This window comes from Marmota flaviventris, chromosome 17, assembly GCF_047511675.1.
Source record: "Marmota flaviventris isolate mMarFla1 chromosome 17, mMarFla1.hap1, whole genome shotgun sequence".
In the NCBI taxonomy this organism is placed as follows: Eukaryota; Metazoa; Chordata; class Mammalia; order Rodentia; family Sciuridae; genus Marmota; species Marmota flaviventris.
In genome coordinates this window covers 63,867,688-63,880,742 of record NC_092514.1, presented here as the reverse complement: position 1 = coordinate 63,880,742, position 13,055 = coordinate 63,867,688, and the positions used below count along the sequence as shown (strand labels likewise).

Below are 13,055 nucleotides of genomic sequence, written 5' to 3'. Positions count from 1 at the left end.
AAGGCCGGGGAACGGCGAGTCGGAGAAAGACAAAGCGCAGAGGGGGGTCGGCGGCGGCGCCCGGGCCCCGGAGGCGGCTCCGGGCGCGGCGGAGCCAATGGGCGGGCGCGGGGCGGGGGCCGGCGGGGGCGGCGCCGCGATAAGGCGGCGGCGGCGGTGGCCGCTTGGGGACCACTGGCAGCGGCGGCAGCTCGCGCCCTCACCTTCCTCCCACTCGAGGCGGCCCCCGGAGACCGACCCCCGCCCCGCGGCCCAGGCCGGGGCCCGGTGAGACGCGCGGGCGCCCGGGGGGAGGGGCCAGCATCCGGCTCTAGGGCCCAGGCGCTGAGGTGGGGGACGAGGGCCGCCTCTGCCTCCGCCCGCGGGGTCCCAACGCCCAGCGATTCTGTGCTTCGCTCTCGCCGTCGGCCCCGAGGCTTGTTTCTGCCTTCAGGGCCGCTCCCCAGCGAGGGTGGGGCCCGCGGGAGTTCCCCGGTCTGGGGTCTTGTTTCCCTGGGTCCAAGGTGCCGGGGCCGACTTGGGGCTGCGGCGCGGCGGGGCGGGGCGGGGCGGGCGCCCGGGCCGGGGCGCTGTCCAGGGGCTGGGTGCCTGGGCCCCGCGCCGGGCAGCGTGCTGCGCGAGTCAGGCTGGGGCAGCGGGTTTTCGCCCGGCCGCGTCCGCCCCGCCTTCCCCTGACCTCCCCTCACCCCAGGAGGGGTCCCAGCCTGCGGAGCGCACGAGGAGGCTGCGCGGGACCTTTTGTGCCCGGCCGCTGCCCCATAACTTTGTTCTTTTCCCACACATGGTTCCACTCCAGGACCCCTGCCCCTTGGGGAGCAGCGTGGGGGACGGGCAGGCAAGAGGGTGGGTGAGGGGCGGAAGTGGCAAAACTGAGAGCAACAGGAAATGACTTAGGGAAAGTCCCAACCACAGCCCCCCAGCCCCTGCCTGTAAACACCCCCACCCTGCAGCCTGGAGAAGGCTCGTGGGGCCCCATCGACTGACTTCCCCTTGCAGAACCCAGCCGGTGCCGCGTCTCTGCCTGGGGCCTCCATCACCTCCGACAAGCCATGTTCCAGGCTGCGGGAGCCGCCCAGGCCACCCCCTCTCATGTAGGTGACCAGCCGGGTGGGAGGGGCGAGGGGAGAGGAGCTGTGTGTTTGCCGGGCACCCTTTGCCCCCTCTTTGATTGCCCCTAGGTCTGGGCTGGGCCGCCTCAGAGCCTGCCCTGACTGTCTGTCTCTCAGGAAGCCAAAAGCAGCGGTGGCAACAGCGCTGTGCAGCGCTCCAAGGTAGGGCCCTTAGGGTGGGTGAGGGTGGAGGAAGGAGTGGGCGCTGGCCAGGCTCCTGGCTGAGCGTCCCTCGAAACAGTCCTTCAGCCTGCGGGCCCAGGTGAAGGAGACTTGTGCCGCCTGCCAGAAGACTGTGTACCCCATGGAGCGGCTGGTGGCAGACAAGCTCATTTTCCACAACTCTTGCTTCTGCTGCAAGCACTGCCATACCAAGCTCAGGTGCGACCCTGCCTTGCCCACCCCTTGCCCTGCCTCTAGTCCTGACCCCGCCTGACCCTGATGCTCTGCTTCCGCAGTCTGGGCAGCTATGCCGCGCTGCATGGTGAGTTTTACTGCAAACCCCACTTTCAGCAGCTGTTTAAGAGCAAAGGCAACTACGATGAGGGATTCGGCCGCAAACAGCACAAGGAGCTCTGGGCCCACAAAGAGGTGGACCCCGGCACCAAGACAGCCTGAGGCCCCTCTGACCATCCACTCCCTCAGCGGAGGGCCTGGAACTGGGCGGTGGGAAGGGCGGGAAAAAGATTCTCTGGGTTTGAGTAGGGGGCAGGGTGGGAAGGGGGAGGCTTGCTCAGGCAGAAGGTTCCGGGGCAGGGCTCTGCTCCAGGATTCCTTCCTTCTCCTTCAGTGGGGGTCAAGGGGTGGGAACCAGGATTGGGGTTTGCTCACCCTGCTTCCTTCAGCCCACCCCACCCCACCTCACCACATGGCCGCCAAGCCCAGCTTCCCTTTTTAGGTGCCTTTTCTCCAGCAAGGAGTCAGCATGCCCCCCTCAGGGTCCCAAGCTCCCTTACTGCCACCTGGGCCATGTTGGCCACCATGTCTCCCCATCTACCTCTGCCCTTAGCCTGGTCCTGAGCCACAGACTGGGAGGAAGGAGAGTGAGAGTGTCACCTGCTGGACCTCAAGGATGCCACAGCAGCTGATGGGGGAGGGAATGGGGAAGTAGAAGGCAAGGCAGGGCCCACTGCCTTGGGGCTAGGACCCCCTTGCACCATGAAGCTAAAGTCCCCGCCAGGCTGAGCGCTTCTGAGACCTTCGGGGGCCAGCAGCAGCCGTGCCCCCTCCTCTCCCTCATTTCTGCCTTCTGACTGTTGTGATAACCCTGTTTTAAACATGTTTAAACAGATCCTGACTCTATTATGTGGCCTGTTGTGGGGGCTCTTGTGACAGGATGCCCATTGACCACAGGGAGGGGAAGGGGTTCAGGGTTAGCCCAGAGCACTCCTGGCTTTGATGGAGGGGCAGCAGTGTCAAGGAAATACAAACTGCTTGAGAAAAGGGGTGCTCTCTGCTCAGCCAGGGTGCCGCACGGTCAAACAGTGTGATTCTGTAACTGCAACTCCACTCTCCCTTGATCTTTGGGTTGGTTGACTTCCCAAGCCCATGGCCTCACATCCACACCCCTGTTCTGAAGAGAAGAACCAGAAGCATCAATGTCATCTGGTTGCCTTGCTACACCTGGGGGGCAGGGCCCAAGGCAGAACCCTTCAGCAGAGTCTGTCTAACCCCTTTCTATGGGCAGTTCCCAGCTGTGCAGCTCCCCAATCCTATTCCTTTGCCTTGGAAATCTGCATGGAATGGTGGGAACCCACAGACCTGGCAGGTGTTGCTAAAGGTTTCCTTTTGTCCCTCCTCATTTTTGTGCCCCTCTTATTGCTGTGTTCTGGGGAGTGGGGCAACCACAGCTACCCCTACCAGGTCATCCAAGGAGAGGTTGTCAGCTGTTCTGAGAGCCCAGGCACACTGAGAGGTGACAGTGTACAGCAGAGAAACAAGGCAATCTTGGAAGATTGGGTTCTCCTGCGCAGACCCAGCTGTCCTGACTTCTCCAAACTGCCTGAGGGAAAGATAAGGTGGTGGAGCAAGAGGATAGACATCTCTAGGACTTGCTGCCACTGCCCCATACAACTCGACTTACTAATAAGCAGTGTGTAGGAATTGGTCTCAATTCCTGGTGACAGATGAGCCACTGTGCTCTGTTGAGGTAAGCACTACTCCTTGAGGAAGTAGACACAATGCTTAGTAAGCCAACAGCACCCAAGGCCTGGATCCTGGGAGCTGTTAAGAGCCTCACTCAGGGAAAGCCCAACTTCCTATAGTGAGGCCTCTGTTGGGGACAAGGACAGTCTCTGCTCAGAGTTAAGCAACAGCAGCAGCTGAGTCAAGGAGAGATGCTGGAGGTGGTTTCTGATAATGCCCTGCAGGATGGGTCCAAGGGGAGCCTCAAAAGAAGACCTTACTAGATGCCATGAGGGTCCCAGGAACTAAGCCACTGGTGATGTTTAGGTCAGAAAGGCCAACAGCGCCTCAGTAAATTGGCCCTAATTTATCACTTTCAGGAGAGGTCCTAGAAAGGGAGAGGGAGTGGAGGAAGGAGGGCACACTGAGGTAACAGTGGTACCTAACCAAGTCATGCCAAGGCCCCTCTTGGCATCAAGTTCTCTCCTGCTTGAGGCACCTTGTTACTAGGTGCCATCCCCAGCCCCTCCCAGGCATACACCTACTTCCCCCAACCAAAAGCACCGCACAGGACCCCCCTGGTATAAATGATCCCTTTTATTGTAAGTAATGCGTGACACTGGCCTGGCTTTGCACTGCAAGCCCTCAGTCAAGATACAGTCAAATAACTATGGCTGCAGGTTCTTCTGCACAATCCACAATTCAGACACACAGAGCTGGGAGGGCAAGAGGGGCAGAAGGGTGGCAGCACGCGAACTGGCCCTTATGTGTGGGGTTGGCCAAGGCAAACATACCCCATGGAATGGTGAGAAAATGGTAGCATGGCCCCTTGCCATGGCAAGCCTGGGGCTGCAAGGAAACTGCCCTCCAGAACTTTGGGGCCCAGGCCATCCTAGAGTCCAAGAATTTTTAATCTTGATTAGTTAATAATAAAAAAAAATAAATTAAAATTAAGCAACAGCTTGGTCCTGAGGATGCTGATCCAGCATGTCCACAGTTTTTGGCACAAAAGTCGGTCTTTTTTGATTTGGGGGGAGTGCAGGGTTTGTTGGCTTGTTTTAAAATTTTATTTTAAAAATAATCCCTGTGAGGTAAGACCCCAGGGGTAGAGCTCTGTAAGAGCCTGAACCTGGGTCTTGCAGAGTAGCAGAGTCGTCTCACTTAGTCTCATCAGTGGCACCATGCTCTGTTTCCTCTTGGGAAATGGGGACTGGGGACAGGGTATGGGCCAAGGAGTGCTACAGCCATCAGGATGGAGTCCTGGAGAGGCCGAGCTGCCTCTTGGCAGCTTTGGTCAAGATGAGGGGCCAGTCCCCACCCTGGGCAAGGGCCGAGGTAGAGGCAGGAGCATGTGTGCTCACTGGCCTCAGAGGGCAGTGATGGGTAGAAGGTGGCCTGACAGAGGCCCCAGGGGAAAAGGGATGGAAGGGGGCCCAGGCCCAATTGGCACCGTGCAACACACATTCTGCAAAACCAGCTGCTTTCATTTTCTCTTCTCTCTCTTGAGGCGTCCATCACCTGTAACAGTCTAGAATTGATATATAAAAACCATCAAATATGATCTGAGATATAAATTAACAAGTACAAGGCCTCACATTACATGATGTGAAAAGGCTAAAAACAGCGATAGAAACTACATTCATAAAAGTGCATCGTCAACATACAACGAAGGCTTTGGCTTGTTCTGTGCCCGTGGGGTAGTGGGCATGGCTGGCAGTGAGCTGCCTGGCGCTAATCCCCAGCTCCCTGGAGATGCCCATCCACGGGCACTAGCTTTTTTTTTTTTTTTTTCCTTTCTTTCTTTTATGATAACTCCCAAGGAAACTGGGTGTTGGGAGGGAGGAGCTCTAGCAATAGGCACATTTTGGAGGGGAGGGGCCGGAAGAAAGGACCAGCGCCCAGGCTGAGGTAAATATGGCCAACTCTAAGCTGCTTGGAGATACTGGCTCCCCACTGCCATTCCTCCCTCAGGGGAGGAACAAGAAGGGAAAGAGGCTGAGACCTCACAGGGATGGGCAAGGCTAAGGAAGAACAGAGCTGGTGGTTTTGGACACTGCTGGTTGCAGCACATGGGCTTTCCCTTCTACTAGATGGAGTGGGCTTGGCCTGGCAGGGACATGACTGACAGGCAGAGACAACCCCTGGGCTCTCCTGAACAGCCTTGCTGGGCCCACTGAGTTGTCCACCTTCCTCTCTGCTTCAGTGAGGAAACATGCCAGGCCAGAAGCACAAAGGTCATCCCATCAACTCTTTAGAATCCAGCCCAAAGCCCAAGCTCACACAGGGGTACTCAGAACCCAGAGGGCACAGTCTCCAGTTTAGAAACTGGATACAGCATAAGAGTGACTCCAACTTGTAAAACAGAGACAATTGCATTGATAAAACTGGGTCTCCCCCCTCAGTGGGGGCAGCCATGTCTCAGGCTCCTGCTTGGGGGTGCAGAGTCATGGGGGCAGGCAGGATATGTTCCTCCTTCCCTGAATAAGGCAGCATAACATTTGCTTCATTCATCTTTGGTAAAGTCTAGGACTGGCAAAACTGACTTGGGCCTCTGTCTTCCCTCATTTGTGGGACACTGGGCTTTACCTCAGGCTTGATTGGGCTCATCCAGCCCAGAGACACCCTGGTGATCTCCAGACATTGGGAGGAGAAACAAAATAACACTCTGAATGAAAATAACACTATTCATACCCTTGAGTCAGTCCTGTACCCCCCACCCCAGGCTTCCCAGTCAACGGCAGTGTCAGGACAACCCCAAGGGCAGAGCCCGCAGCTGCCTTACACACTTTCCCAGCCCCTTCCCTCCACACTGAGCTTAAGACACTGGAGCTCTTGGGTCTGGCAGGCTGGGGGCTCCCAGTCCTTGAGGCTACAGCCATCCCATCCTAGCTGAGCCCCATTGGCAGAAGGGGCACAGACAAACGCTGGCTGGATTGCAGCTCCAAGGTCCACAGCCTGGTCTGGGAGAAGCAGCAACTTCACTGCGCCCCACAGCAGACCCCGCCTGTGCAGCACGGGGCAGCCGGCAGCAGTAGCCTTAAGAGCTCAGTATACGAGCTGTGCAAAGTGGTGTGTGAGCAGCTCCTCAGCTGAAGGTCTCTGATGAGCCTCCACAAAAATGCGCCTCAAGAAGTCCCGGCCATGTTCAGAGATGTGGGAAGGCAGCTGAGGGTTGGTGGGCTGGGTGGCAATCTTGAAAATAGCGGCCATAGCTTCATACTCTGCCCAAGGTGGCTTCTCTGTCAGCATTTCCACCACTGTGCAGCCCAGGCTCCTGGAGAGAGAATCTCACGTCACCCCTTGGCCAGTTCTAGGCTCCCAGCTGCCTCACCCACCTTTGTGAAAGGAGGTGCCTTCCTCAGATCACACTGAAGTGCAGGATGTGCTAAGCTGAGGAATGAGACTCCTTGAATCCCGAGACCAGAAAACTTTGAAACACTCTTTGCTCTTATCCATACAGGCCTCATCAACCTGCACAAATCACTCACCTGGGTACTTGCTTCTTCAGACTGGAGAAAAAGGAACCACTGGGCACTGACAGAGCTCCAAGTGGGCTGGGAATGTGTGCTAGAATGCTTGCCTTGCACATGGGAGATTCTGGGTTCCATCCCCAGCACCATACACACACAAAACCCCAAACCTCCAAGATAATTATATTAATTTCCTATTGCTGCTGTAACAAATTATCACAAACTTAGTGGCATAACTACAACACATACTTATTATCATCCAGTTCTGGAGATCACCAATCTAAAATTAGTCTCCCCAGACTAGAGTTAAGGCATTCATTAGCAGGGCTTATTCCTTCTGGAGGCTTTTGAAGGGAGAATTCATTTCCTCACCTTTCCAGCTTCTAAAGAAGGCCCCCTGCACTTCTCTTTTTCTTTGTGTGTGTGTAATGCATGCACGCATGTGTGTATACACTCAGATCAACCTGAGCCTTGTGCTCTCCAAGCATGTGCTGTATTTTATAATGAGCTACACTCTAGCCCCACCTGTGTTTCTTGGCTCATGCACCTGCGTGGCTTACTCCAGCCTTGTATTTTCATTGTCACACTTCCTATTTCCCACTCTGACCTCCTGCCTCCCTCTTTATTTTTAATTTTTGTAGTGCTGGGGATCAAACCCAGAGTTTTGCACATGCTAGGCAAGTGTTCTACCACTAAACTACATCCCCAGCCCTTTAGTTTTTGAGATGGGGTTTCGCCAAGTTATCCAGGTTTTCCTGGCCCTTTAAAAAAAAAATTTTTTTATTGTTTGTTTTTGATACAGGATCTTGCTAAATTGCCCAGACATTTTTGATCCTTCTGCCTTATCCTCCCCAGTAGCTGGAGTTATGGGAGTGTGCCACTGCACCAACTGAACCCCCTTTTATAAGGACTCTTGTGATTATGCCAGGCCCACCTGGATAATCCAGGATAACCCCTCCATCTTAAAGTTAACAGCTGCAAAGACCTGCTACCATATAAGGTAACATTTACTGATTCTAGGGATCAGGACACGGGGGGCCATTGTTAAGCCCACCACAATAACTATTCAAGAAAAGTTCTTGTGACTTCTAGGTCCTTTCTGAAAATAGAAATAAACTCAGGCAAAGGCAAGTCCATCTGAGCACTAGGAGAAAGGGCATAAGTCTGCTTTTGTTTAGAGACAGATTTACGTCTTCAGAGTGGATTCTGCTTCTCAAGGGGTTCAGCAAACCCAAGGATACTTTTTCCATGGCTTAAATTTCTAGCACTAACAAGATTTGTTATTTGGAATTAAAACACACCCTATTTGTGCTACTGCAAACACCACCACCGCTGCATACAAGGAGCCTAGTCCATGGGTGCACCAGTCAGCAAAAGGCAGGCCCTCCTTTCACATGCAAGGTTCCCCAAATCATTTCCAATTCAGAGCGACTACAGCCCAGGCAGGGAGACAGAGTCCTGGTATGTCCCAGCACTCACCATACATCTGCTTTCCTTCCATAGCCCTCGCCGCTGATGACCTCGGGGCTCATCCAGTAGGGAGTGCCAGTGACTGAACGCATGCCAGTCCCTGACATGCAAATGGTCTGCAGGCGTTTGCTGGCCCCAAAGTCCCCAAGCTTCACATTCCCAGCAGAGTCTCGGAGGATGTTGGCTCCTAAAGCATGAAGAGCAGAAACTTCCACCTTGGCCCCCCCTTCTATTTTCTATCATCCTCCCTCCAGGTCACAGAGAGCTATGGAGGATGGGAGCTACACTGAATTTGACATAAGCTGCACAGGGCACACAGGGAAGGGAAGCCTCAAACTTACAGTGTGAAGTCACAGGTCTTCGTGGTCAACATTCACACTGGACTAAAGTATTTCCCCAAATTGTTCAACTGTTCTTCATATTAATCCCACATGGCTGGGGAAGCAACTGGGGATCCCACTTTATAGAAAGTTCAAAATGGTTCAGTGTTGGCCCACCCAGTCACTAAATGGTAGACTTGAAGACTCCATACAGCCTAAGCCCTGCTCACCCTTGATGTCCCGGTGAACAATCATGTTGCTATGCAGGTAGGACATGCCCTCCAGGATCTGCCGGGTATACTTGCGGGTCACACTCTCCGTCAGAGCTCCATAGGCCTTCAACTGGTCTTTCACTGAGCCCTAGCAGTCACAAGGAGTCACAGGGAGTCCCCTCAGGGGATGGCTGTGGGAGGGGGCAAGGCTATTTCCTGGCCCCAGGCACTGTAGCAAAGCAGTGATTCATCTAAGCTCCATCTGTGATGTGCTGGGCACTTTGACAGGAGCTGCCAGGCAGCTTGGAGAAAAACATAAATAACAATCCTTCCTTCAAGCAATGGATGACCCACATGCAGAAGAAGGGACCTTTGCTTCAGGTGAAGTCTGTGCTTACTGGACAAGAACCAGACCTCAAGCGCCAACCTTGGGTTAAGCTAGGCTAGGACATTTCTCACCTGACACCTTTACTATAGCCACAGGTAAGGTTCTCCTGAATCCAGGTCCTGCCATAACCTTACCTAGCTCCCCTGAACCTCTGGAGCCCCAGGAGGTCAGACCCAGGTCAAGAGTGACTCCCCAAGGCCTCACCCCAGATCAGGCTCCTTTTTGTGAGAGATTCATATGTCCAAGGCACACATACCCCTGGCATGTACTCCATGAAGATGGTCAGAGTCTTCTCGGCACGGTCCCGCAGGCAGCCATAGTACTGCACAATGCGCTCATGCTGCAAGTTCTTCAGCAACTGGATCTCACACTCCAGGGCACTCACCTCCTAGGGAAGGGCCAGTGGTCACCCAGGCACTTAGGGGATTGGGTGTGCCTGCCTGGGATGCACTCAGCTTGCCCTAGACTGTGCTTCACAGGGATCTGCCTTGGGAACTTCGTATGGAGAAAAGAAGGCCTGTTCGCTGTCTGACCCTTGGCCACAATGCTGGCCAGTCCTTGGGATATGGCACTCCCAGGCCTGGAGGAAGGCAGACAGGGAGAAGGAAGGAGGGGTTGTGGGGGCTTAGTTAAGGTAGCTATTGTATTTGCCTATTCAAATTGAGGTGTCAGTCACATGATTTCTCCTTTAGAGCTGGCCCAAGTAAGTGGAGAAAGGTACTTGGGGAGTGGGGACAGGGAGTACCCTTTCTGGCGATGATTATCACCTCTGTTTGGGTTGCATGGGACTATGAGATGGCCTTAGATCCTCCCGGAGGGGCTTGGTGCTCCTTGGACCATCAACTCTTCACCCCATAGTTAGGACCAGGGTGGATAGCAAGAGAGCTTGGGAGGAAGAGTGATGGGGGGAGGCAACCTGTAGCACCTGGAGCTATTAATCTGTGCAGTACAAGACAGGCACTTATATTGAAAGAGTTCTGGAGAACTGGAGGTCAGAGAATGGGAAAGGCAGTACCTTGCTTGTCTCAGGACTGTCCGGGTCAAACTGGACCTGCTTAGAAGCAAGTTCTCGTCCTGTGTCCACATCGTAGCACAAATAGACCCTGCCAAAGGCACCCTGGCCCAGGAGCTTCCCCCGACGCCAATTGATGGGGGCACTAGGAGCTACAAGAGAACATTGGAAAAGAGTGTTATATTATGCACATTGTTTATGGAGACCCTCCTTGTTCTCTAGCCACTTGATCATGAGACCTCTGGCTTAGGTTCCCCCATGCCCAGCACCATCACCTCTTTCAGTACCCCATCTGAAGTAGACCCAGAGCCCTCAAAGGGAGCTTAAGATCAGAGTCCTGGGAAACAGAGGACTTGCTAAACTTATGGTCAAATGCTCTTCTGCATGACTTTCAAAGCTCCCAAATACCTTACTACATCAGGGATTAAGAGCATGCTTTTCAATTTAAACACGGAAAAACTAAAGGCTGGAGATTAATGGCTTGTCACACAGCAGTGGAGTCAGGCCTAAGATCCAGGGTATGCTGCTCTCTCCAAGGATATCCCTGTGGGGAAAGGATGGGCCAGAGCAGCAGAATGCTGAGCCTAAACACCCTGGTGGCCTGGCTGTCCTCCCAACCCTGAAGCTTGTCTGAGCACCCTTGACAGTCTTCTCCTAGCCAGGGACATTCCTCACACTTAGTTGGCACACTCCTCTCCTGAACAGAGAGGGCATTCTCGCTGTCTGCACTCCGTAGTCGTCCACGAGGGTCCAGGTATTGCACAGCCAGACCCATGTTCTCGCCATTTGTGCTTAGGGAGCGGCTGGAGGGCACTAGGGTGAACAGGTTGCCTTGATGACGCCGTATTCGGGGAAATGTTCTTCTGCCTAAAAAGATAAGGGGCCAGAGTAGAGCAAGTCAGACCTCTGGCCACAAGATAGAATGTGCAGACCAGCTAGAAGTGATAGACAACACTGGCTTGGGTCTATCCTGTCTGCCCTTCCACTTGACTCATGCCAGAAAGACTGCTGTCCCAAGCACCTTGAGAATCAAGACAAAAGCAGAAATAAAGAAGTAGCCAGGTTCAGGGAGCCATGGCCATAGGGAGTGGGGACAGGGACTCATAAGGCCAATCCCCAGCACAAGTCTCTTTTCTCCTCAGCATCCTACTCCGACCCCCTCTGCCACAGCTCCGCTGTGTCTGCTGCTGATGCAGAAAAGGTCATTGGAGAGACGGCACTCCAGAGTACACCATGGACAAAAAGACGGAGTTCCTAGCAGCAGCTACTTAGTTTGAAAATGCAATACTCCTTATCTGGTTATTTTCTGTCTCTCTTGACTCAAGACTAAGGCACAATTTCCCAGGATTAATGGAAAACACAGATCCTGGAGTACCCAGGTCCCACCCACTAGTGGTGGCTTTTCCAAAGCAAAGCATTAAGCATGGTCTTTTGTGAGGCAGCCAGCAGAGGGCAGCATGGAGGCGCACTCACCATCATTGTAGTCCTTGTGGTGCACAGACACGTGGTATCGCCGGGGATAGGTTCCGCCTTTGACCCCTTTGTCATAGAGCTGGGTTTCCCGATCTAAGTAAAACAAGGGAGTCACTGGTTTTGGGCAGGTCAATGTGAGTGAGCCACTTAAGTCCCAGGTCATTCAAGACCCTAGAGCAGTAAGCCCAGGCAAATTTGTCTACACAGTTTTGGCTTCCCAACTCAGAACTCTCTGGACCCACAAAGACTCCCCTGCTTTGCTAACCCAGGCTCTGTGGAATTTACCTGAGTACTCCTGTCTGTTGTCTGGGAAGCTTTGGGCTCGGGACATTCTTGATTTCCGGAAGGATGGGCTAGAGAGAGCAAAAAGGAATCACAAAATAGACCTCAGTGTACTTCCAGTGCAGCTCAGAAGGCAGAACACAAGTCAAGGGCATCTAAATCATCTCTTCTTCAAAGTGCCTCCCATGTGCACAGGTGTGGAAAGAGGAACTGGAGGGAAGTAGCCCTTTCCTTAGTCTAGTCCCCTGCTTTCTCCACTCTTCACTTGTCAGAGGCCCAAATGTGACAGGACCCTGGGTGGTAAATGACAGTCCTGCTGAGCTCCACCTTGGCTGCATACCCCTTTACTTTACCTTCTTGGCCTTTTTCTCCACCTATGTAACAGGTGAAGAGCTGCAAGAGAATCCCTGGCCCAAGTAGTAACAAAGATAACAACAGCATAGTTTACAGAGAGTGAACTTTTTCTTATTTAACCCTCATAACTCTGCAAGGTAGGCAATGTGTCTTCGCAGACACCCTACTGGTTTAGGTATGAACATTCTTATTTATTTCCCCAAGGATACAGCTAGGAAGCAACAGAGCTAGACTTCAAATCCACATCTGTGACTCCAAAGTCTGTGTTCCTGCAGTTATACCAAGCATCTTCCTTTCAATTAGTCATTACTATCCTATTCTAGAGAGGGGGACACTGAGGAACTAAGAAGTTAACGCACTTATTTGAAGCTACTGAAATATCTGCTGGAGCTGGGATTGGATACAGGTCTATCTGGCTCCAGGTCTGCCCTTTCCCAAAAAGGGAAGACAAGAGCTCTGAACTCAGGTCAGGCCAGACCTCAATGAAGTCAGTTCAGATCACTGGGTTTCATTCACAAGGAGAAAACAAAATAAAAAAGAAGGTTGGAAGAAATACCCAAAACCAGGGAAGTAGGTAAATTCAGCTATCTTTCCCAGCATCCACCTGAATAGCCCTTTCCCTTACTGATAAGCAAGTACCTTTTGAAAGGGTCATAGGTCAGAACTTTCAAGACAGTGACTTGGGGGCTGCCTTCTTCTTCCCAAGACCTTCCCCAGACCTTCTGTCCTCTCTTCCTATCCCAAAGCTCAGAAGATAGTCCAAAGTCAGAGTCAGTCCCTGTCCTGGCAGAGCCCTCAACCAGTGAGGACTCCTAGCACTTTCACTTGTGCCTTCTTGCTA

General features: G+C 53.4%; 2 protein-coding genes across 4 annotated transcripts in view; one reads left to right on the top strand and one right to left on the bottom strand.

Annotated features, from left to right (window-relative positions):
- Positions 1-158: 158 nt before the first annotated feature.
- Positions 159-2,406, top strand: Limd2 (LIM domain containing 2). Of its 2 annotated transcripts, none has more exons than XM_027946263.2 (5): positions 159-267; positions 997-1,091; positions 1,227-1,271; positions 1,351-1,490; positions 1,568-2,406. In XM_027946263.2, the coding sequence occupies exons 2-5, from the start codon at positions 1,050-1,052 to the stop codon at positions 1,725-1,727; spliced, it is 387 nt and encodes a 128-aa protein (XP_027802064.1). In that variant the 5' UTR covers positions 159-267; positions 997-1,049; the 3' UTR covers positions 1,728-2,406. The 2 variants fall into 2 exon arrangements, with proteins under 2 accessions (XP_027802064.1, XP_027802065.1); XM_027946264.2 differs by having other exon boundaries at positions 188-329.
- Positions 2,407-3,815: 1,409 nt separating this feature from the next.
- Positions 3,816-13,055, bottom strand: part of Map3k3 (mitogen-activated protein kinase kinase kinase 3) — a 69,254-nt gene continuing 60,014 nt past the window's right edge. For both annotated transcript variants that reach the window (XM_027946261.3, XM_027946262.3), the window contains 8 exons: positions 11,864-11,931; positions 11,579-11,671; positions 10,781-10,972; positions 10,109-10,257; positions 9,350-9,481; positions 8,724-8,853; positions 8,183-8,360; positions 3,816-6,507 (listed from right to left, as the gene is read on the bottom strand). In XM_027946261.3, coding sequence (XP_027802062.1) covers positions 6,279-6,507; positions 8,183-8,360; positions 8,724-8,853; positions 9,350-9,481; positions 10,109-10,257; positions 10,781-10,972; positions 11,579-11,671; positions 11,864-11,931 — 1,171 coding nt within the window. In that variant the 3' untranslated portion in view covers positions 3,816-6,278. The remainder of the gene's footprint in view (positions 6,508-8,182; positions 8,361-8,723; positions 8,854-9,349; positions 9,482-10,108; positions 10,258-10,780; positions 10,973-11,578; positions 11,672-11,863; positions 11,932-13,055) is intronic.

Bases quoted from the DNA above. Each gene is read 5' to 3' on its own strand.
- Limd2 (XM_027946263.2), top strand. From the start codon at position 1,050: ATGTTCCAGGCTGCGGGAGCCGCCCAGGCCACCCCCTCTCAT. The intron at 1,092-1,226 runs GTAGGTGACCAG...TCTGTCTCTCAG, and splicing joins CCCAGGCCACCCCCTCTCAT to GAAGCCAAAAGCAGCGGTGG. The intron at 1,491-1,567 runs GTGCGACCCTGC...CTGCTTCCGCAG, and splicing joins CACTGCCATACCAAGCTCAG to TCTGGGCAGCTATGCCGCGC.